The 23,062-nt window shown below is 47.1% G+C and overlaps 2 protein-coding genes across 2 annotated transcripts in view; one reads left to right on the top strand and one right to left on the bottom strand.

Annotated features, from left to right (window-relative positions):
* The window catches only part of LOC114647400 (uncharacterized), a 723,921-nt gene that overhangs the window by 667,080 nt on the left and 33,779 nt on the right, over positions 1-23,062 (bottom strand). The gene's annotated exons all lie outside the window — the stretch shown is intronic.
* ppp1r15b (protein phosphatase 1, regulatory subunit 15B) lies at positions 11,788-22,511 on the top strand. The gene is made up of 3 exons (XM_051923468.1): positions 11,788-12,297; positions 16,333-17,933; positions 21,658-22,511. The coding sequence occupies exons 1-3, from the start codon at positions 12,153-12,155 to the stop codon at positions 21,886-21,888; spliced, it is 1,977 nt and encodes a 658-aa protein (XP_051779428.1). The 5' UTR covers positions 11,788-12,152; the 3' UTR covers positions 21,889-22,511.

The following is a 23,062-nucleotide window of genomic DNA, read 5'->3' as shown; positions in this document are numbered from 1 at the left end:
CTCCCCTGCACATGTCCAAACCAACACAATCTCGCCTCTGACTTTGTCTCTGCCACCTCCAGCTCTGTCTCCTGTACCACCGTCTCCAGCCCATATAACATAGCTGGTCTCACTACCATCTTGTAGACCTCCCCTTTCACTCTTGCTGATACCCATCTGACTCTTCTTCACCTCTCTTCCCCAATCCCCATTACTCTGTACTGTTGATCCTGTCTAATCTCGTCTGTCAACCTGTCCATCACCATTGGAGATAAGAAAGGGCTCAGAGCCGATCCCTGATGTAATCCCACCTCTGCCACTCCTAATACAGATTTCACCACAGTCACACTCCCCTCGTACATATCCTGTACCACTCTCACATACTTCTCTGCCACTCCCAACTTCCTCATACAATACCACAACTCCTCTTAGTCACCCTGTCATATTCTTTCCAAGGTCCACAAAGACGCAATGCGACTCCTTCTGGCCTTCTCTAAACTTTTCCATCAACATCCTGAGAGCAAACATCACATCTGTGGTGCTCTTTCTTGGCATGAAACCATCCTGCTGCTCACTGATCATCACCTCACTTCTTAACTGAGCTTCCACTACTCTTTCCCATAACTTCATGCTGTGGCTCATCATTTTTATCCCTCTGTAGTTACTGCAGTCCTGCAACCTATTCTTAAATATCGGCCCACCAGTCCACTTCTTCTCCACTCCTCAGGTATCCTCTCACTTTCCAAGATTCCATTAAACTATCTGGTTAAAAACTCCACTGCCATCTCTCCTCAACACCTCCATGCTTCCATAGGTATGTCATCTAGACCAACAGCCTTTCCATTCTTCATCCTCTTCATCGCTGTCCTTACTTTCTCCTTGCTAATTCGTTGCACTTCCAGATTCACTATCTCTACATCATCCAACCTCTTCTCTCTCTCGTTCTCTTCATTCATCAGCCTCTCACAGTCCTCTTTCCATCTTCTCAACACACTCTCCTCACTTGTGAGTACGTTTCCATCTTTATCCTTTATCACCCTAACCTGCTGCACATCTTTCCCAGCTCGGCCCCTCTGTGTAGCCCATCGGTCCTTTTCTCCCTCCTTAGTGTCCAACCTCTCCTACAACTCATCATACTCCTTTTCTTTAGCCTTCACCACCTCTGTTTTTATCTTGTGCCTTATCTCCTTGTACTCTTGTCTATTTTCTGCATCTCTCTGACTATCCCAGTTCTTCTTTGCCATCCTCTTCCTCTGTATACTCTCCTGTACTTCCTCATTCCACCACCAGGTTTCCTTTTCCTCCTTCCTCTGTCCAGATGTCACACCAAGCCCCCTTCTTGCTGTCACCCTTACTATATCTGCTGTAGTTGCCCAGCTGTCTGGTGACTCTTCACTGCCACCCAGTGCCTGTCTCACCTCCTCCCTAAACTCCACCTTGCAGTGTTCCTTTGTCAACTTCCACCATTTGATCCTTGGCTCTGCCCTCACTCTCTTCCTCTTCTTGATCTCCAGTGTCATCCTACAGACCACCATCCTATGCTGCTTAACTACACTTTCCCCTGTCACCACTTTGTAGTCTTCAATCTCCTTCAGATTGACTCTTCTGCATAGGATGTCATCTACTTGTGTGCATCTTCCTTCACTCTTGTACGTCACCCTATGTTCCTCCCTCTACTTAAAATACGTATTCACCACAGCCATGTCCATCCTTTTGGCAAAATCCACTATCCTCTGACCTTTTTCATTCCTCTCCTGGACACCATACCTACCCATCACCTCCTCGTCTTCTCTGTTCCCTTCACCAAAATCTGCTCCGATCGCCAATTTCTGTGCCTTGGGTTCGCTGTTCATCACTTCGTCCAACTCGCTCCAAAAATCTTCTTTCTCACCCATTGCACACCCACCCTGCACTGTCACTTTTCACCCTCCTCCCATCTAAAGTCCATTTGGATGCGCACCTCCAGGTTCAGGAACAGTTTCTACCCAACTGCAGTCAGACTAGTGAACAATCGGTAACCTTGTGTCACCTCCACTGCTACCCGCACGTATACTTCTGTCACTGTCTCTATTTATTCCTAGGATTCTGGTTTTATTTACTTATTTATATTCACTTATTTATTGTGTGTGTTTTTTGTGTATGTTCACTGTCTGCAGGGGCACATGCAAGCAAGCATTTCATTGGACATGGTACTTCTATTTGTACACATGATAATATTGAATCATCACACCTCCAATTTCCAGCTTCATCATCATCATCATCACTTTGTCTCACACTCTTTTCACCTCCAGGACACTCTTGACATGCTGTTCCTTCAGAGTAACTCCTACTCCATTTCTCCTCCCATCCACACCATGATAGAACAATTTGAATCCACCTCCGATCCATCTGGCCTTACTCCCCTTCCATTTAGTCTCTTCACACACAATATATCAACCTTCCTTCTTTCCATCATATCTGCCAACTCTCTGCCCTTACCAGTCATACTGCCAACATTGAGTTCCTACCCTCCGTTCCACTCTTTACTTTCCTCCTGCCTCCGGACATGTATTCTACCCCTCTTCTTCTCCTTCTTCTTGTTTTTCTTCTTCTTCTCCTCTTTCTTCGGCCAACAGTAGCCCAATTTCCGCCAGCACCCTGTTGGCTAACAGTACTGGTGGCAGTTGTTGTTAACCCGGGGCTCAACTGATCTGGCATGGAAATCTTTATTGTTGTCCGCATATTGATTTGGAAAAATTTTACACTGGATGCCCTTCCTGATGTAACCCTCCCCATTTATGCGGGTTTGGGACCAGCTGGAGAAACACACTGGTTTGTGCATCCCCTGTGGCTGAGTTACACATTGGCACATACCTATGACTTGAAATAAAGCAATCGCCAAATGCACGACTCCCTCCATGTAGTGCTCCCTGTATGAGGTGCGTCGTCCCGTTAAGACAAACGGCCATTTGTGTGTCGGCCTCCATTCAGTTCAGTTTTTTGTATCTTGCTCTTTACTGAGTGCAGATGTAGAATTTGGTGAATTTCGGCCGTTTTTATTCCCGATGCCCAAAAGAAATCTTACTACAGCACATTGACAACAGTTCAAACCCTGAGTGGAACCTCCATGTTCATTTGACGTTGGCTTCAACTGGACTGATAACAGAGCACTGCGCTGTGTGTGTGTGTGTTCCAACTACCCATAAGCCACTGTAAATGAGTTGTATTACGTTGGCTTCTATTCATCGCACTTGCCTCAATTTTCAAACTGACTTTCCTTTTTTTTATTTACCGCCGTGTTTAGGTTTTACTTCACAAAGTCGCTCGACTGTGACTTGTAGGGAAAAATCATCTTTACAGGCAGGCAAGAGAAAAGCACCACACACAACAAACCATACTAGTGACAATTAAGGAACATCAGTCCCTCCATTCATCTTCCTATCCCACCTCTCTAGGGCAGCGTCCGGGCAGTGGGAGTCCTGGAGGGCCGCAGTGGCTGCAGGTTTCATTCCAACCCTATTGCTTAATTAGAAACCAATCAGTCTCCGACCTTATTTAATTTTATGGCTTGTTGCTCTGCAGTGTAAGGTCTTCTATCGTAGATTTTTTCCTTTTCAAGGATATCATCCAAATGACTTGAAGCCTAAAAAGGATCATTTTCAGTTTCTCTTAAGTGTTTTATTAAATCAAACAGAGCGAGATGAACACACAGAGATGGAGAACTGCTTTGTCTTTTACATCTTACTGTTAATAAGGAGCCATTAAAACAGTGAATGCAGCTGTTTAAGACTGAAATAAGCAATTAAGGATGGGGAACCTTCACAACACTAAAATGAAGCATCAAAATGTCACTTAAGTAATAAAGAGCTTCATCAGCAATAAATGACTTCTCATTAAAAAACAAAAACCTGCAGCCACTGCGGCCCTCCAGGACCACCGACATTGCCCACTGCTGGTCTATCCCATCAAGCTTAAGGCAGGATGCTGCTCCATCACCAGGTGAACACACATACTAGGGACGATTTACTTAACCTCCATGTTTTTGGACTGTGGAAAGACGTGCAGGCTGAAATAAGGAGACTACGACAGGAGCACTCGGAATAAAAACTCCAAACTCCGTAATGCAGGGCCTCAGTACTGCCACTGGGTCGCCTAATTAGGGAATATCCAGTATCTCTCAATGTTAATGTTATTCTCGTTATCTTATAGCGATAAGACGTCTGTCTGACCGTGTCCACCACAGGGCTGGAATGTCTGACAAAGGGAGAGGAACGTCCAGTGATAAAAGGCAACACAATGCAGACACCTTTAAAGAGGGACGTCAGGCATATCCTGTGAACGGAGGTCCACAAACACACAACACAATCCAAGCAGATGGACCTCTGAGCCCGTTTTAGTAGATGGATGTTTCACTAGGGTCGTGTTTCTTGAAATTCCTTGGTTTGCAAAAAGATACTGTCACACACGTGCGCATGGGAGGCAGCTAAAGGGCTTGAGGGATGGCAGTTCTGAGACATGCCGGGAGGTGGCAGAGTGCACTGACTCTTTTTCTCTCTTATACCCTGCAGAACATTCCCGGGAGATTCCACCTGGCTCTCGTGACATCATTTCCGGGACCGAGCCAATGGAAGGAGACCTGACTGGCTCCGACCCCTCTGACGTCATGTCCGGGCTCGGTCCCGGAAATGATGTCACGAGAGCCAGGTGGAATCTCCCGGGAACGGTCTGCAGGCAAGAGAGAAAAAGAGTCAGTGCACTCTGCCACCTCCCGGCATGTCTCAGAACTGCCATCCCTCAAGCCCTTTAGCTGCCTCCCATGTGCACGTGTGTGACAATACGAAACTAGGGGGGCTTTACTCAGCAGCCCCTGGGTGGGCGCTACGCACAAGTCTCTGCGGGTTCTGCCGCTCCTGTATGAGGATGCTGATGTCCAATTTTAAACAGATTATTATTTTCATGGGAATTGTAACATATGTATAATAGAACTAACTACTTTACATTACAGCAAGTAATTAACCAAAGTAAAAATTGAAAAAAAATTATGTGTCATGTTGCGTTAGCGTTTTTCATTGCGTTATACGATTTCATTCTGTTTGGATTTGAAATTAATACGCAAATATTTTTTAAACTTACACTTTTACTGTAAAATATCGTCAATATCGCATTGAATTTTGATTCTGTGTTTGGATTTTCATTGTGACATCATAACGTATAACTGCCCGTGAGTGAATTTCGTTTGTTTCTCTCTAATAAATAAACTGACTTTTTTGAATGTTTGGCTCTGTGATTTGTTAATTGTCTTTGCAAAAGCTATTCTCACGGGAAATTGTTAACGCATTAATACGAATGGCATATCGAGATCTCCTTTGGTGTCTCATGTTATCTCCTGAAGATGGACCCCATTACCTTTCTTGGATGTGTCCTTCTTTCTACAGTAATTCAGCCGGTGGAAGACCAGATGGTATTAACGGTTGTAGATATTCTTCATGATATCATAAGTTGATGTTTTCATCTTCTGCACCATCACCACCAACTGCTTCAGCAGAGTCTATTGATACGCATTTAAGCAATTTGCCGTGTAACCGATTGACAATTTTCCTGTTAACTTGTTTGACTTCATTGTTTCTCGCTGCTAGGATTGCTCGTGTACTCATTTTTACTGTTGATAACCCTTCAGGATGAAATTCTTCAATAAGATTTGGACATAATACGTCTTCTTTAATTGGGAACTTAGTGAGGAAAACGTTAAAGTTTATAAGAGCTGAGAGAGCAGGAACTGTGATGACAAAAACATTCACACCAATGAGAGGTGAGAGGGCCGTGGGCGTGGCTGAATATGGTTAAGAGGAGGGCGGGACTTGACAAAATCTCACAGCCAAAGTCTCATCTCACGGGACTTGAAAAAATCTAAAAAAAAAAAAGTCTTGTCTCGTCTCAGGATTTTTTTATATAACAGAGAGATACAGTTGTGAAAAAGTTTGGGACCCCCTCTCAGCCTGCATAATAATTGAGTCTCCTTTCAACAATAAAGATAACATTGGTCTGTCTTTCATTTCCTAGGAGTACTGCGGTGTTTTCTGAACAAAGATTTTCAGTGACGCAGTATTTAGTTGTATGAAATTAAATCAAATGTGAAAAACTGGCTGTGCACAAATGTGGGTCCCCTTGTCATTGTGCTGATTTGAATGGCTGTCACTGCTCAATGCTGACTGGTTGATGAGCTCGTTAAGCCTTCATACACAGGTGTGTCCAATCAGGAGAAATAAAGGGATTTAAGGTGGTCAATTACAAGTTGTGCTTCCTTCCCTTTGACTCTCCTCTGAAGAGTGACAGCATGGGATCCTCAAAGCAACTCTCCAAAGATCTGAAAACAAAGATTGTTGAGTCTCCTGGTTTAGGGAAAGGCTACAAAAAGCCATCTCAGAGGTTTAAACTGTCAGTTTCTGTAACTGTAAGGAATGGTATCAGGAAATGGAAGGCCACAGGCACAGTTGCTGTTAAACCAGCAGGTCTGGCAGGCCAAGAAAAATACAGGAGCGGCATATGAACAGGATTGTGAGAATGGTGATAGACAACCCACAGATCACTTCCCAAGACCTGCAAGAACATCTGGCTGCAGATGGTGTATCCATACATCGTTCTACAATTCAGCGCATCTGTATGGCAGGGTGATGAGAAAGAAGCCCTTTCTGCACTCGCGCCACAAACAGAGTCGCTTGTTGTATGCCAATGCTCATTTAGACAAGCCAGATTCATTTTGGAACAAAGTGCTTTGGACTGATGAGACACAAATGGAGTTATTTGGTCAAAACAAAAAGCACTTTACATGGCGGAAGAAGAACACCGCAGTCCAAGAAAAACACCTGCTACCTACTGTCACATTGGGTGGAGGTTCCATCATGCTGTGTGGCTGTGTGGCTAGTTCAGGGACTGGGGCCCTTGTTAAAGTCGAGGGTCTGATGAATTCAACCCAATATCAACAAATTCTTCAGGATAATGTTCAAGCATCAGTCACAAAGTTGAAGTTACACAGGGGTTGGATATTCCAACAAGACAATGACCCAAAACACAGTTGGAAATCTACAAAGGCATTCATGCAGAGGGAGAAGTACAATGTTCTGGAATGGCCGTCACAGTCCTCTGACTTGAATATCATCGAAAATCTATGGGATGATTTGAAGCAGGCTGTCCATCAAATTGAACTGAACTGGAGAGATTTTGTATGAAGAATGGTGAACAAGACCTCCATCCAGAATCAGACACTCATCAGAGGCTATAGGAGGACAGCGTCGAGAGGACAAAAGGAGGCTCAACTAAGTATTGATGTCATATCTCTGTTGGGGTGCCCACATTTATGCACCTGTCTAATTTTGTTATGAGGCATATTGCATATTTTCTGTTAATCCAATAAACTTAATGTCACTGCTGAAATCCTACTGTTTCCATAAGGCATGTCAGATATTACTGCGGTGGGCTGGCGCCCTGTCTGGGGTTTGTTTCCTGCCTTGTGCCCTGAGTTGTCTGGGATTGGCTCCAGCAGACCCCCGTGAACCTGTAGTTAGGATATAGCAGGTTGAATATTGGATGGATGGATGGATGTCAGATATTAAAAGGAAGTTGCTACTTTGAAAGCTCAGCCAATGAGAAACAAAAATCCAAAGAATTAAGAGGGGCTCCCAAACTTTTTCATATGACTGTGGAGGTTGTGGTGTGGGTCATGTTCCCAAATCCTCCCTGCATGGAGTCTGCATGTCATCCCCCATACCTGCATGGGTTGCCTCTGAGTGCTCCCGTTTCCACCTGCAGACGTGCAGGTTCGGTGGATTTGCAATGTTCAGTTGTCCCCTGATGTGTGTGTTAGCCCTGCGATGGACTGGCACCCCAATCAGGGATTGATTGTTAATGCCCTTGTCCCCGATGCTTCTTGGGATGGGCTCCTCGTGACCCTGCCCAGGATAAAGCAGGTTTGGTGGATGGATTTGTGTAAAAAAAAAAAAAAAAATCACGACCACATATGTGGTGCCCTTCATGTGTTTGGGAACTAAGACTTTTCTTCTTGATCTCCTCCTCTGCTCCACAGTTTAAAATTACAAATCAAACAATTCAGACTTGTGATTAAAGTGCACGTTGCAGATTTTCACTTAAGGGGATCTGCAGACATTTCAGGCACACCATGCAGAAATTCCAACACTTGTTCTACCTTTGGAGTCTGTAGGCGCTGTTAGTGTTATACTCTGGTTTATTCTTTCTTTTATTCTATTTAATGTTTTGTTTATCCTGTATGAATTTCTTCATTGTTATATCCAGAAAATATTTGTATCTTAAGCAACTTGAGCCTAGGAACGGTGCTATATAAATCACACATTAGTAGTAGTATCATTCAGGATGGTTTCATTCCAAGAAAGAGCACCACAGATACGAGGTTTGCTCTGAGGGTGTTGATGGGGAAGTTTAGAGAAGACAGAAGGAGTTGCATTGTGTCTTTGTGGACCTGAGAAAGCATATGACAGGGTGACTGAGAGGAGCTGTGGTATTGTATGAGGAAGTCGGGAGTGACAGAGAAGTACATAAGAGTTGTACAGGATATGAAGTGTGACAGTGGTGAGGTCTGCAGTAGGAGTGATGGAGGTGGGATCACATCAGGGATCAGCTCTGAGCTCACTCTTATCTCCAGTGGTGATGGACAGGCTGACAGACGAGATTAGACAGGAGACCCCGTGGACTGTGATGTTTGCTGATGACATTGTGATGTGCAGGTGGAGGAGATTCTGGAGAGGTGGAGATATGAGAGTAGAGGAATGAAGGTCAGTAGGACCACCAGGACAGAATACATGTGTGTGAATGAGAGGGAGGTCAGTGGAATGGTGAGGATGAGGGGAGTAGAGTTGGTGAAGGTGGAGGAGTTTAAATACTTGGGATCAACAGGGTAACCGGGATTGTGGAAGAGAGGTGAAGAAGAGAGTTCAGGCAAGGTGGAGTGGGTGGAGAAAAGTGTCAGGAGTGATTTGTGACAGACGGGTATCAGCAAGAGTGAAAGTGAAGGTCTACAGGACGGTACTGAGACCAGCTGTGTTATATGGGCTGGTGACAGTGGCACAGGAGACAGAGCTGGAGGTGGCAGAGTTAAAGATGTGAAGATTTGCATTGGGTGTGATAAGGATGAACAGGATTAGAAATGAGGACATTAGAGGGATGGTTGGGAGACAAAGTCAGAGAGGTGAGATTGCATTGCTTTGGACATGTGCAGAGAAGAGATGCACGCTGGGTATATTGGGAGAAGGGTGCTAAGGATAGAGCTGACAGGCAAGGTGAGAAGAGGAAGGTCTAAGAGAAGGTTTATGGATGTGGTGAGAGAGGACATGCAGGTGATGGGTGTAACAGAGGAAAATGATAAGGACGGGAAGAGATGGAAGAAGATGATCTGCTGTGGCGACCCCTAACAGGAACAGCCAAAAGAAGAAGAAGAAGAATTGTTCAACATGAGGACGAGAGCTGTGCCAAAGAAGTCATCATGAGGCTGTAAAACAACAATAAACCCTTAGGATGACCCAAATGAGCTGTCTAGAATATCATGAAGAAGAAAGAATATACTGGTGAGCTCAGGAATCACAAAGGGACTGGTAGGCCAAGGAAGCCCCCCCCCCCCCCCCAAGACACCTCACTGTGGTGAAGAAAAAGCCCCAATGCCTGTCTGACAGATCAGAAACAGTCTTCAGGGGGCTGACTGCCATTCACAGAAGACTTCATGAACAGGAATACAGAGGCCACACTGCAGTCCTCACAGGTGGCGCGGTGGTAGTGCTGCTGCTTTGCAGTAAGTAAGAAGACTCTGGAGGATTGTGGGTTTGCTTCCCAGTTCCTCCCTGTGTGGATAGCACTTTGAGTACTGAGAAAAGCGCAAAATTAAATGTAATGAATTATTATTATTATTAAGATGCAGACCACCAGTCAGCCATAAAAACAGGTGGGTCACATTACAGTTTGTGAAAAAGGACTTCAAAGAGCCTGCAGAATTCTGGGTAAAGGTCATGTGGACAGACGAGACAAAGATGAACTGATCAAGATGATGGCGAGAGCAATGTGTGGAGACGGAAAGGGACTGCCCGAGATCCAAATCAGACCACCTCATCTGTTCTACATGGTGGGGCCGATGGGGGGGGGGTGTCTTATGGCTTGGGCATGTATGGCCACCACAGGTCCTGGCACACTGGTGACGCCAGTGGCCTAATGAATTCTGAGGTGTGTAGAAACATCTGATCTGCTCAAGTTCCAGTGAATGTCTCCAAACTCGCCAGACGACACTTCATCCTACAAGATGATGACCCACACAGGTGTTTATCAAAGCTAAGAAATGGAAAATTCCTGAATAGCCAGGCCAGTCACCCAATTTAAATCCAACTGAGCAGACCTTCCATATACTGAAGAGAAAACTTAAAAGGGGACAAGCCCCCCAAATAAGCAGGAGCTGAAGATGGCAGCATTAGAGGCTTGGCAGAGCATCACCAGAGGAGAGCCGCAGACTTCAAGCAGTCATTGCATGCAAGTCATATGCGACAAAGTCCGAAATATGACGGCTTTAATAGACGTGCCACTGCTGTGTCCCAGACATTATAGTATCCTGAAATGGGAGAAAGTGTTGTCATTTCTATATGGTGTGTCCGGAATGTGGGCAGAAAGCCTTGCATTAAAATCTGCAATGTGACTGTCGCTGGCATGGCTCCTATCCTCGTTGGCAACTAGCCGAGGTGTCTTATAAAGCCACAAACACCTGTGGTGCTAATCATCCCAAAAATTATGGTGGCCTGAAATGAACATAATGACCACATGGGCATTGTAATGTGGTGGGTGGGGGAGGGGAGAAGGGTAATAATTACCCAGAGCCCACTGGGTGGGGTGGACTCTTGAAGCCTGGAATGAAAAGTTTGTTTTCGAGAGGAAGGGCCCCACAGAGACTGCTTACGTACGTGCTGCGCCCCTGGGTGTGACTGAAATGTGTGCAAATTCCCTTAAAGTGAAACCTGCAATGGGCACTTTAGTCGTGATGTCATTTTAAAATGTGGAGCAGAGGGGGTAAATCGAGGAGAAACGTGTCCTTGTCCCAAACACTATGGTGGGCACTGTACCATCATCATGGCGAATTTGTGAAAGATGTTCATGTAACCAAATGAGCTCGATGTACTAAAGTGTTGTTTGTCAGACCTGTTTACATTATTCGTATATGCAAATCGGAGTCCAAATAGGGTCACACTACTGGGATGTGTACAGAGGACAGTGACATTCTGCTAATCAATATGCGACAAGCCTGTGCTGTGGTTAGGGAGTCTTAGCTACCTTACCTGGAAACGACTGTCTGCGGCCCGGACCTTAAATAACCACCTGGCCTCGAATTCCTGCGGCTGCTTTTACTGTGCATCTTCTCGCATTGATCCCCAGTCGTCTTCTTATTCAGTCGGGACACTTTTGCCGCACGTTGGTTAGCGGTGTCTCCAGCCAGGCACGCTTTGCTCTTAGGCAACGGTTGCGTTTTCTTGCCGAAGAGGCCCAGATGACAGCCCACGTGCGGCGTTCTTGCTGCGCACGACAACTCGCTGACGTCACAGTTTGCGCAGCCGTCTTCGTTATTCGTCGCCTGGTGATTTCAGCGCCAGCGTGTCGTGGACATTCCCGCAGGTCACCGTCACCGGACGCCGCTATTTGTCCATTTATGACTTTATTTTTTGTAGTCGTTTGCCCAGTGGCTGTACATCAGAGCTCATCCGACCCCGCAGCCCGTCGCCGCTCCGCTCCGCCCCTGCCCGTCACTCGCCTCTGTCCCCTCCTCCGGGAGGCCACTCGTAGTTGGGTGTTTCCAGAGCTGGCTCGTTATAAACCGCGACCTCTTCGGAAATTTGAGCTCACGTCACGGGAAGGCATTTTGTGTCCAGAGAACGCCATGTCGATGCACTTTCAGTTCTGCTCTAACGCGACGACATTTTTGGGTCTCCGCCGCCGCCGCACGTAGCTACTCTTGAGCCAAAACGCCAGGATGGCCTGAGCGGGCCCTTGCCTCGCCTTTACCTCCCCCGATTCCTAAAGGAGAAATGAAGTTCCCACCTCGCCGAGAATCGACGGTCGCTCTAGAAGCGCAGAGAAAGAACCAGACGACAAGCCGTACATTTTCTGGAAAGTCTTGAGAACCACAAATAGCCACTGGCATGGATTCGTACCCGAAGAAGACCTGGATGGACAGATACGGGATGACCGGCGCTTTAGCCGTCCACCGCACCTGGCAGATCTGGAGTGTGCTGCTGGAGCAGCTCCGCGTCCTGCTGCAGGTTGTTTACGCCGGACTCTGGGCGGGTAAGTCGGGGAAGAGACGAGCGAGCGAGCGGGCGGGCGGGAAGAAGCGAGCGGGGCGCCCAAATCGCGCGCGCACTGACGGGCTACGACTGAAGGCGAGCGGGGGGCGTTCGCGGCTCTCCGTGTATTCGTCGCGAGTGTGCTGCGTGGTGGCGACACAGATGGACAGGCGGTGCTGGCCGTGGGATGTTTGTGTCATAAACGAGACGTGGGGCGCGTGATGGGTGACTCAGGAGGGTGAAACGCGCGCGGCGTGCGACAATCCCGCTGGCCGCACGTAGACTCGCGTGTCCTGGCGATCAGCTAAGTGAGGATTTGGATCAGCGGGTTTACCAAATGAGAACTCTTGGATTTTTGCGTGTACCATTTTTATTATCAGAGGTGTCTGAGAATCGCAGTAAGGACATCAGGGTTCGCGACAGTCCCTGCTGCTTGGGTGTCCAGCAGGTGCTCGGATTTCATGCAGGTTAGATGAATGAGCGTGGCTTAAATTGGCCCGTGTGGATGGGCTGGCGTCCTGTCCAGGGTTTGTTCCTGCCTTGTGCCCTTTGCTCTCTGGGTAGGCCCCAGCAGACCCCTGCCACTCCATTCAGGGCTGAGCGGATTGGAAATGACTGAAGACTTGCAACATCACAGATACAATTGGTGACATTTCTTGTATTTTTCCCCATTGGAACTCAGGCAGGTGAAGTGCCATCCTCGGGGTCACCCAGTGGTGTCCGTAGTGAGATTTGAACCGCCAAAGCCTTAGCCAGCACAGATACCTTGGTGGTGGCGCCGTACGCGTGCTTCTCCGCTTTTGACTTCCCACAAGGAGGTATTTTTGGAAAGTGAGCTGCTGTTAATTCTCCCTAAATGAGTCGTCTGAGCGCCTCTTTATATGTGGAGCTGCACCCGTCACACATTAGTGGACTTGGTGATAAAACTGCGAAGAGTCGCAAGTCAAGCTGAGAGCTCGTTTAGCTCCGGTGGCATGACGGCCATTTATAGAAACGAGGGAGCTGAGGGCTGTCAGGGGTTTTATTTACTTTGAGTGTGGTGGTCTCGGCTGGATTAAAGCCCCCAGGGTGTTACTCACTTCACTCACAGGGCCAGATCGCTATGTAGGCAAACTTGGCAGGAGTCGGGGGCAGATTTTTTTTTTTTTTTAAATAATACAGACCCAGACTTACAAACACTTGGACTCAGGGTGACCCCCCCACACACGCTGCCCCCCCCCATGTCAGCTATTTTATATAATATCCAAACTCCAAGGCCTAACATATGTAAGGGATATGTATGAGGTTTGGAAGTGCTGTTTACAGCTTGGCAAGGGGGGCACCCTGCACACTCGGGTACACCCACCCGTGTATGCCAGTAACAAACCGGACACGGGCATTGAAGTAGGAAAAGAAAATCCCACACTTTCTTTTGGGTCGGCTTCACCTTCCCTTTTTTGCTCTTTAATGAATGAGGAGTGGAGTGCAAATCACAAATACCTTTGAGGGTCCTGTTAATAAACCTCAGTCACGCGTTTTTAAAGGCCGACGCCACTTGGGAGCAGAGATACATTAACTGATTGCTTTGCGTTCATATATTTGCAGCACATAATAAGATTGGCGTCAAGTCTCGACGAGAAATGCTGTCTGTTGTACATTTTGATAGGATGTATGAGGGACGTTCTAAAAGATTCCACACTTTTATATTTTCACTGGAAACTGTGAAGGTGACGGGAGTTAAAAAGTTAGAAAAATGACATCACAAACGAAGGTGACTGTCATTTGATTCTGAAATTCTTAAGAGTTTTTAAAGTGTGGACACTTCTTGAACGTTTGTCGTAAAAGCAGATGGGTGCCGGCGCAGAGAAAGTCGATAGGCTGGCAGTGACCACGGCAGACGCTGTTAACCTCCACTCTCGTATCGGGGAGTCTTTCATTTTAGTTTGGTCTCCTGCAGGGTCCTAGAGGTCGCCCACGTTTGTTGTTAACGTATGTTTTACTGTGCTGTCAGCTAAAGCTTCTACAATCTGCGATATTCGCGTTTTTGTGACTAAATCTGTAAAGTTAAATCTCCACTGCAGTGTTTCCAGATTAGTATTTACGATCTTATTCAACGCACATTTTATGTACACTGCAAATGTCAGAGTTCTCAGTGTCTGTTGCTTCTCTTTTCGCTGCACTACTGTGCTCTCGTTTTCAGTAATCATTTTGAGTCGCCTCACATATTAAATGTCCGATTTTATAAGAGTCACCTTTTAGATACCCGAGGGTGTCAGCCGGCCGGCCGCCTTTCTGTTTCGACTCCATCGGACAATCTTGGGGATACAAGTGGATTGTGGTGTGTGCTGGCTGGTGAGTTGCTGGGGCTTTTCTCCTTTACTGTGTGTGTGTGTGTGTGTGTGTGTGTGTGTTTATCGGATATGAGGAGGGTCACAGGGGCAACACCTAAAGTACCAGAGTACCCTGATGGCAGCTCTGGCCAGAGACGAACTGCCACCCTGGCTTGTCCAGCTTGGTTCCTGTCAGGGTTAGGCACCTGCTACCCTAAAACCTGATAAAGAAGTTACATGGATGGATTAATGGAAGACTGTCTTCATGAAACTGACCTGACCTTGAAGTCTTACTGGGAGGCCCAAACCCCCTACTTGTGGCGTTACTGGGAGGCCCAACCCCCCTGCTTGAAGTCTTACTGGGAGGCCCAAACCCCCTACTTGTGGCGTTACTGGGAGGCCCAAACCCCCTACTTGAGGCGTTACTGGGAGGCCCAAACCCCCTACTTGAGGCGTTACTGGGAGGCCCAAACCCCCTACTTGAGGCGTTACTGGGAGGCCCAAACCCCCTACTTGAGGCGTTACTGGGAGGCCCAAACCCCCTACTTGAGGCGTTACTGGGAGGCCCAAACCCCCTACTTGAGGCGTTACTGGGAGGCCCAAACCCCCTACTTGAGGCGTTACTGGGAGGCCCAAACTCCTGACTTTCTAAGGCGTCTGTTTCTCTTGATGTCAAGCCCACTCCTGTTGTCAGACATGTTGGTGTTTTGTTTGATTCATCGCTTCACTTTGAGCTCCACATCAGGTGTCTGTCCAACATGTCCTTCTATCATCTCTGTCACGTTGCCCACCTCCGTCCATTTCTGTCCTTGTCTGAAGCTCAGATTCTGGTTCATTGTCTCCTAACGTCTCGTATTGATTGCTGTAATTCCCTCTTCATCGGCCTCCCCTGCACAATCTCTACAGAGACTACAGCGCATTCACAACTCGGCAGCCACACACCGCGTTCTGCTCACGTCTCCCCCGTTCTCTCCCAACTGCACTGGTTACCAGTCCCATCGAGGATTAAATTCAAGATACTGGTGGCGTAGTGGTAGTGCTGCTGCTTTGCAGTAAGTAAGGAGACTGTGGAAGATTTTTGGGTTCGCTTCCCGGTTCCTCCCTGTGTGGATAGCACTTTGAGTACTGAGAAAAGCGCTATATAAATGTAATGAATTATTAATTATTATTATTATTATTATTATTAAGATTCTGCTTCTCACCTTCAAAGCCTTACATAACCTTTGCCCCCCTCCACACACTCCTTGTCGCTCTCTCAGGTCCTCACGCCGTCATCTCCTTACTGTCCCCCACACCAGACACTCCACCCTGGCAGGCAGCTCCTTCAACCAGGGCCGGGGGTCTTAACAGCATTATAGACCCCTGGGCCCCCCCACCTACACAACACCTCTGCAAGTCACATCATACATGGATTAGCATAGCAACTGCCCAGTGTGCCCATGCATTAAGGTGGCCCTGCCGTCAACTCTGGAACTCTCTTCCTCAGTCTCTCTCAGTTTGCTCCTCTTCCTCCGTCTTTTCTCTTTGATGAACTTTTGTCTTCTGTGTGATCTTTTTTTTATTTTCCCATCTACATGTAAAGCGACTTTGGGTTTGTGAAAGGCGCTCTATATTTTAATAAGCTGGCCTTTCTCTGCTGTTTTCACAATTTTTAATTAATGTCCACATACCACTGACTGGTATGGATGAAGGTGCCTCTGCCTAACGCTACTTTTCTGATGCTTTAGTTTTTCAGATGTGTGGACTGGAGATCCACCTGAGGATCATTGCCCAGCGCTCCCAAGTCCAGCATATCGGCTTCCCAAGCCACGTCGAAGAATTGTTCTCTTCGCCCCACTCATTTAAGGAGAACGCTGCCAGTATTGTCACCAGTTTAAATAACATGACTTTGGGGGACATTGACTCGTTTGCTAATGGCATGGAATGCCAGGTCAGCTCTTTTGAACCAATGTTTTTCAATCTCAATGTCGATGCAGAAGAAGAACCAGAATGTTGTAATTCCTTTGAAACTTCAGCGGCCTTCTTCCTCAGTGATACAAACGCCCTCCTCCATTCTCCGTTCAGCCGCGATCTGGAGAGCCGGCCCAGAGTTCATTGTCAAGATGTGAAGACCAGTCGAGTGATCGGGCACAAAAGCGAATGTCTTCAAAGTGACGCTTCTGACCCTGCTAGTGGCATGGCATGCCAGGTCAGCTCTTTGAAACCAGCATTTTGTAATCTTGAAGCTGATGCAGAAGAAGAAGACCCTGAATGTCGCAGTTCCTTTGAAAACCCCTCCGCTTTTCTCTTCAGCGATACAAATGGTGTCCTCCATTCGCCGTTCTGCAACGATCAGGAGATCCCGCCAAAAGTAAACCTTCAAGACGTGGAGGCAAGTGAAGTGGTAGAGCGCAAAAGCGGAAGTCTGCAAAGTATCACTTATGACGATAATAATGACAGTGAAGATCTGTCATTCTGGAGCGAAAGTAGTGACGAAGAGTGTGACATGGAGGCAAGTCAAAGGCTGTGGGAGTCATTCACAAGTACCAGTGACCCCTATAATCTGTTCATGTTTTCTGCTCCAATTTCCAGTGGCTTACAGGATCCGCAGTATGAAGAAAGGAAGACTCTTTCATGGGATGAAGACTTGACGGAGAATGTGGATAAGAGGGCCGAGTCAGATTGTGTAAATTTTGTCCAGACCTGGTCTGTGCTCGAAAGTGAGGATAGCTCATGGGACAGTGGCAGCAATTCTGGTGATAGTGAGGAAGAGGACAACGATAAATTGTGGGAGTCCTTCATCAGTCCGAGAGACCCCTATAACCCACTGCACTTTACGGCCTGCGCGTCGAGTTCTTTTTCAAAGCCGCGGCCCTCCCCGTGCTTGACTGGATGTTCCGCTTCTGCAACGGAAGAACGGAACCCAGCAGAGAACAGGAGTCCAGTCCTGTCATCCTGTTCTGAAGAAGATGGTGACAGTGAAGCTGAAGATGATGATGACGACGACGAAGATGATGATGATGAAATCCTGCAGACTTCTGCTATTGATGAAAACGAGAAGCTCTGGAAGTTGTTTTCTCAGAGTACTGACCCGTACCACCCCCTGAATTTTAAAGCGTGCATTGAAAGCTTTCCTGACGCCAAGGCACCTGTGGGCTTTGTTTGGGAAAATGACAGGACACTCGAGGCAACCGTAAAGAAGGCCAGCTGCGCCAAGCCAGCCTTACCAAAGAGAGACTACAAGCACGACTGTACGAACAGAAGCACCCACCGGCTCTGCCCCTGGAGAAAGAAGCGAAATGCGCCTGTGGAATGTCACGGAGGGCACAAGAAAGACCTCCACAGAAAGGTTTGTATCTCCTCTGTCATGCCACTTTTATGGCACCCTGTTTACTGTGGTGTCCCTTTTTCACATTGTTAGATACGTGTGGAGTTACAGCGTGGCACCTGTGTCTGGACAGGGACACAGAGAGTGGTAGAAATCAAACAGGCTAATTAAAGAGGGAAACGAATCTGATGATAAACCTCGGAGTCCGTAATGGGGCAGGAGAAAATGTGCTCATTGTGTCTTTAATAGTCAGTCAGTCCTTGTCCAGCCCGCTATACCCTAACACAGGGTCACGGGGGTCTGCTGGAGCACAGGGCGCAAGACAGGAACAAATCACGGGCAGGGCGCACACACACGGGACAATTTAGGAACGCCAATGCACCTAACGTGCATGTCTTTGGACTGTGGGAGGAAACCCACGCAGACACGGGGAGAACATGCAAATTCCACGTAGGGAGGACCTGGGAAGCGAACCCAGACGGGTCTCCTAACTGCGAGGCAGCAGCACTACCACCATGCCCCATGTCTCTAATACTCTTCAGCAAATGGAGAACAGGGAGCGTTCATCACAGCAGCCTGTGCCACAGAATGGTCAGAAGGTCCGGTTTATAAGCAGCTAAGTTTACAGAACAGTGCTGCTCAACGGGTACACATCACCTGACATTAACTCGGATGAAACATGCAAACTCCACGCGGGGAGGACCCGTGAAGTGTACCCAGATGGGTCTCCTAACTGCGAGGCAGCAGCGCTACCCACAGTGCCGCCCCGTGTCTCTAATACTCTTGAGCAAATGGAGGAGAAGGGAGCGTTCATCACAGCAACCTGTACCACAGTTTATAAGCAGCTGAATTTCCAGAACAGTGCTTCTCACCGCGTCCACATCAGCTGACATTGACTCGCATTCGTTCAGTGGCTTACACACCCCGATAACTTAGTCAATTAAAGTCCATTTTATCCCACTCTTGTTCTTCTTATACCGTTAGGTTTAGCCATCACCCTTGAAGTCTCTGACACGTATGTGACGACTGTCCGGTCTTGTCGTTTGCAGGACATCTGCTGGTCTCTCGGTACATTTGGTGTTTTACAGGGGGTGTCCAACTCCGGGCCTGGTGGGCAACAGTGGCTGCAGGTTTTCGTTCTAACCCTTTTTTCCTAACCAGTTTTCACTGCTGATTACCGTATGTAATCTCCTGGCCTGGTCCAGCCATTCGGGTCCCCGGTTTCTCAGACACATTGAGTTTTGTGGCTGGAGCGTACTTACCGATTTCTTTCGCCACTTCAATGACTTTTTTTATTGAAAACCAGCTTCATATTTCCTTCTGATTGAACGCTCCAGCGTAGATAAAGGTGTATGAGGGGGTGAGATATGAAAAACACTAAACGGGGCAAACATCACTTCGGAGTAGTTTGGGTGTTACTGTGTGGTCATGTAGGCACAAAAGGCCGTGTGCCCCGTGGTGACTCTCTCAGGTGGGCATCAGTTAGCATATCGTAATCTCTTGGACCAACAGTGAGTTTTACACATTCAACTTCTATGACCGACATTATAAAATACCAGAAATTCTACGATAAAGTCAAGCCCCGACTTATCCGTGAGTATGTACGGAAACTTCTTTCCCCATCATCTTAATAACCCTGTTTTTAAGGATTCAGTCCTCTTCATGAAATAGCAGCCAAACAGAAACGAGACGACCAGCTCATATAATTGGGGCTTCAAACTCCAACCAGTCTCTCAATGACCGGTCGATTTATTCTCGCTGTTAATGAAACACGTTCTTTAATTCCATGGCCTGTTGCTGCTCTCTTTCCGCCACAGCAGACATTTCCAGAACTAATTAACTTTACTGAGACCTTCACCTTCCTTTATCTTCAGACACTGTGGTTAGCTGGTCACGTGTTTTGTGTCTCATTATTGATTGGCTGCTAATTTAAGGAAAAAGAGACAAGAAAGGGGTCCGAGACGAGTTAATTAAAAGTGAGGCGAAAATGAAATTAGCGATGGACCTCTCTAGTTTAGATCTTCTCACCACCGCCTGATGGAATTGTTTTGGACTTTTAAACTGCATGCTTTCAGCTTAGGGTGGCGCAGTGGTGGCACTGCTGCCTCGCAGTTAGGAGACCTGTGGTTCACTTCCTGGGTCCACCCTGCATGGAGTTTGCATGTTCTCCCCATTTCTGCATGGGTTTCCTCCCACAGTCCAAAGACATGCAGGTTAGGTGCAGTGGCGATTCTAGATTGCCCCTGGTGTGTGTGTGTGTGTGTGTGCCCTGTGGTGGGTTGGTGCCCTGCCTAGGGATTGTTTCCTGCCTTGCACCCTGTGTTGGCTGGGATTGGCTCCAGCAGACCCCCGTGACCCTGTAGTTAGGATATACCGGGTTGGATAATGGATGGATGGATGTTTAAGTATGTGGGTGGCATGGTGGCACAGTGGTAGTGCTGCTGCCTCGCAGTTAGGAGACCCGTCTGGGTTTGCTTCCTGGGTCCTCCCTGCATGGAGTTTGCATGTTTCATCCGAGTCAATGTCAGGTGATGTGCTCACGTTGAGCAGCACTGTTCTGTAAACTTAGCCACTTATAAACCGGACCTTCTGACCATACTGTGGCACAGGCTGCTGTGATGAATGCTCCCTGCTCCTCCATTTGCTCAAGAGTATTAGAGACACGGGGCGGCACTGTGGGTAGCGCTGCTGCCTCACAGTTAGGAGACCCATCTGGGTTCACTTCCCGGGTCCTCCCCGCGTGGAGTTTGCATGTTTCATCCGAGTCAATGTCAGGTGATGTGTACCCGTTGAGCAGCACTGTTCTGTAAACTTAGCTGCTTATAAACTGGACCTTCTGACCATTCTGTGGCACAGGCTGCTGTGATGAACGCTCCCTGTTCTCCTTTTTGCTGAAGAGTATTAGAGACGTGGGGCGGCACGGTGGCACAGTGGTAGCACTGCTGCCTCGCAGTTAGGAGACCCGTCTGGATTTGCTTCCCGGGTCCTCCCTGCGTGGAGTTTTCATGTTCTCCCCACAGTCCAAAGACATGCAGGTTAGGTCCACTGGCGATCCTAAATTGTCCCTCGTGTGTGCTTGGTGGGTGTGTGTGCCCTACTGTGGCCTGGCACCCTGCCCGGGGTTTGTTCCCTGCCTTGCACCCTGTGCTGCCTGGGATTGGCTCCAGCAGGCCCCTGTGTTAGGATATAGCGGGTTGGATGATGTCTGTCTGACTGACTTTCAGCTTAGACGGAAACAAACAAAGCGGCCTTCAGTTTTAATTTTTTTTGTCATGGTACTTGAGGCCGAGTCTAATGCAATACTCCTGCAATTATGACTCAGATAAGGTAACCTGCTTTAATGAAGAGAAAAACACGCCACCGCTGACTCATCAGCTTCATTGCTGTCCCCAGGGTCACACAGTGTTGATGGCACCAGGTCCCCGGGCTGTGTGGGATTAACATTTTATTTGTGATTTCCTGTGAGCATATTGGTTGATTTTTTTTGATACTTGAGTATCCCTCGGATAAAAAGAAACAAACAGAAGAGGTTTATTACCGAGATATGTCATCAGGTAAAACGCAAGGCCACTTAAGTGCCACTAAATCCAAATGATAAGCCCTTGTGTACCAGATGATGTAACACGAGACAGATGTTACCGTATCCTCGGTGCGCTCGCATTAAAAGGACACGACGAAGCGCCTCGTTCTTTTGTTCAGCACACGACTGAAGTTGTCTCTCTTTTTTTTTTTTTTTTGTTTTCAGGTAACGTTTTCTCCTGTCGTTCACGTTCACGTCATGCACGCGTGGGACTTTGCTCTGAGAGCTGCACGCCGGGGTCCTTGGGAGGAGATGGCCAGAGACCGAGACCGGTTTGGGCGGCGGATTCGAGAAACGGAAGAGGCCATTGGCTACTGTCTTGACGATGTCCATCGACAACAAATGCAAGCCCGCTTTCAGAGGGAAAAAACGGAGCCCCCCTCGGCACCAACGTGACCCGCTTGGGTTTTGAATGCCTTGCACTGACCAAAATTGCACTATTAACAAACGTGAAATCTAACATTTAGATTTTTAATGGACTTTGTGTGCTGTTTTTTTCCCAAAAATCGACGGCTAAACTAACCGTTTAACGGAGCGACCTTTTTTGTGGAAATCGATTTTTAAACTCTTTGTGAGTTTGCAGATTTTTATATATACATATATATATGTATGTGTACGTATGTATACATATATTTTTGTGTGTTTTGGTTTCTAAGAGTAATTTATTTATTTATTTATTTATTGCCATTCTTGAATCACAAAGTAGAACGTTGCACTTCGCTGCTTAGGCGTCGTTCCTGCAGGCTGATGAAACTCGCCGAGTTGTTAACTGGCCGCTTTGGCTCTGCAGAGAGCGCGTTGTTCATTTGCTTCACTAATAAGAATATTCGTAGTATTATTATAATGTAGGCGACAAATTAGATCCCTAAACGCCGGAGGAGGTGAGAAGCGCGCGTGCGTATGTGAGGGGCCGTTTCATTGTGGAGGCCTTTTGATGTTTTTTTTTAAATTGCAAGAGTCTAAATATTTATATTATGTAAATATGAATTATTGCACACAATAAATATTTATACTGAGGATTCTGTTGTGTGCTCTTCAAATGGGTTTGTTGGTTTTCAGTTAAACTTTGGGTTGTGGAAGGACATCTGATGTCATATTCTAATTTGTCACAGAGCACGTGTGACGCAGGTTTCTTTTTAGGTCTCCTCTCCAAATTAAATATCATTAGCCCGGGATGGGGGGGCAGCTGAGACTGTTGTGTAACCCACCTGCATGTCTGTGTGGAAGGTCTGCCTCACTTTGTGGTGGGATTACATCACAGTGCTATCTACAGTGGGCATAGAAGAGAACCCCCCCCCTTTGAAATGTTCCCATTTTATTTTCTTTATAGCCTTAAATGTAAACTCACACACTGATATTTCTTCCCAGCTTTACTTACTCAATGCCACGTCTAACATCCAAGTGACAGAAATCACAGCTACACTTCAGAAGAATTATAAAAACTCAAAAACAAGACCTACTGAGATTAATAAAGGACCCCCCCCAATTTTGTTGACCCCCCCCTTTTACTTTAATGACAGCCCTCAGTCTGTTGATTCTTCTCTATCAGCTTTGCACTCCTACATTGAGC

Source organism: Erpetoichthys calabaricus, chromosome 2 (assembly GCF_900747795.2).
Source record: "Erpetoichthys calabaricus chromosome 2, fErpCal1.3, whole genome shotgun sequence".
Taxonomy (NCBI): Eukaryota; Metazoa; Chordata; class Cladistia; order Polypteriformes; family Polypteridae; genus Erpetoichthys; species Erpetoichthys calabaricus.
The sequence above is the reverse complement of the archived record's forward strand: the minus strand, read 5'-3'. Positions and strand labels throughout refer to the sequence as shown.

Excerpts from the sequence above, each read along its gene's own strand:
- ppp1r15b (XM_051923468.1), top strand. The coding sequence starts at position 12,153 with ATGGATTCGTACCCGAAGAAGACCTGGATGGACAGATACGGGATGACC. Across the intron at positions 12,298-16,332 it reads TTACGCCGGACTCTGGGCGG|TTTTTCAGATGTGTGGACTG; the intron begins GTAAGTCGGGGA and ends CTGATGCTTTAG. Across the intron at positions 17,934-21,657 it reads AGAAAGACCTCCACAGAAAG|GTAACGTTTTCTCCTGTCGT; the intron begins GTTTGTATCTCC and ends TTTTGTTTTCAG.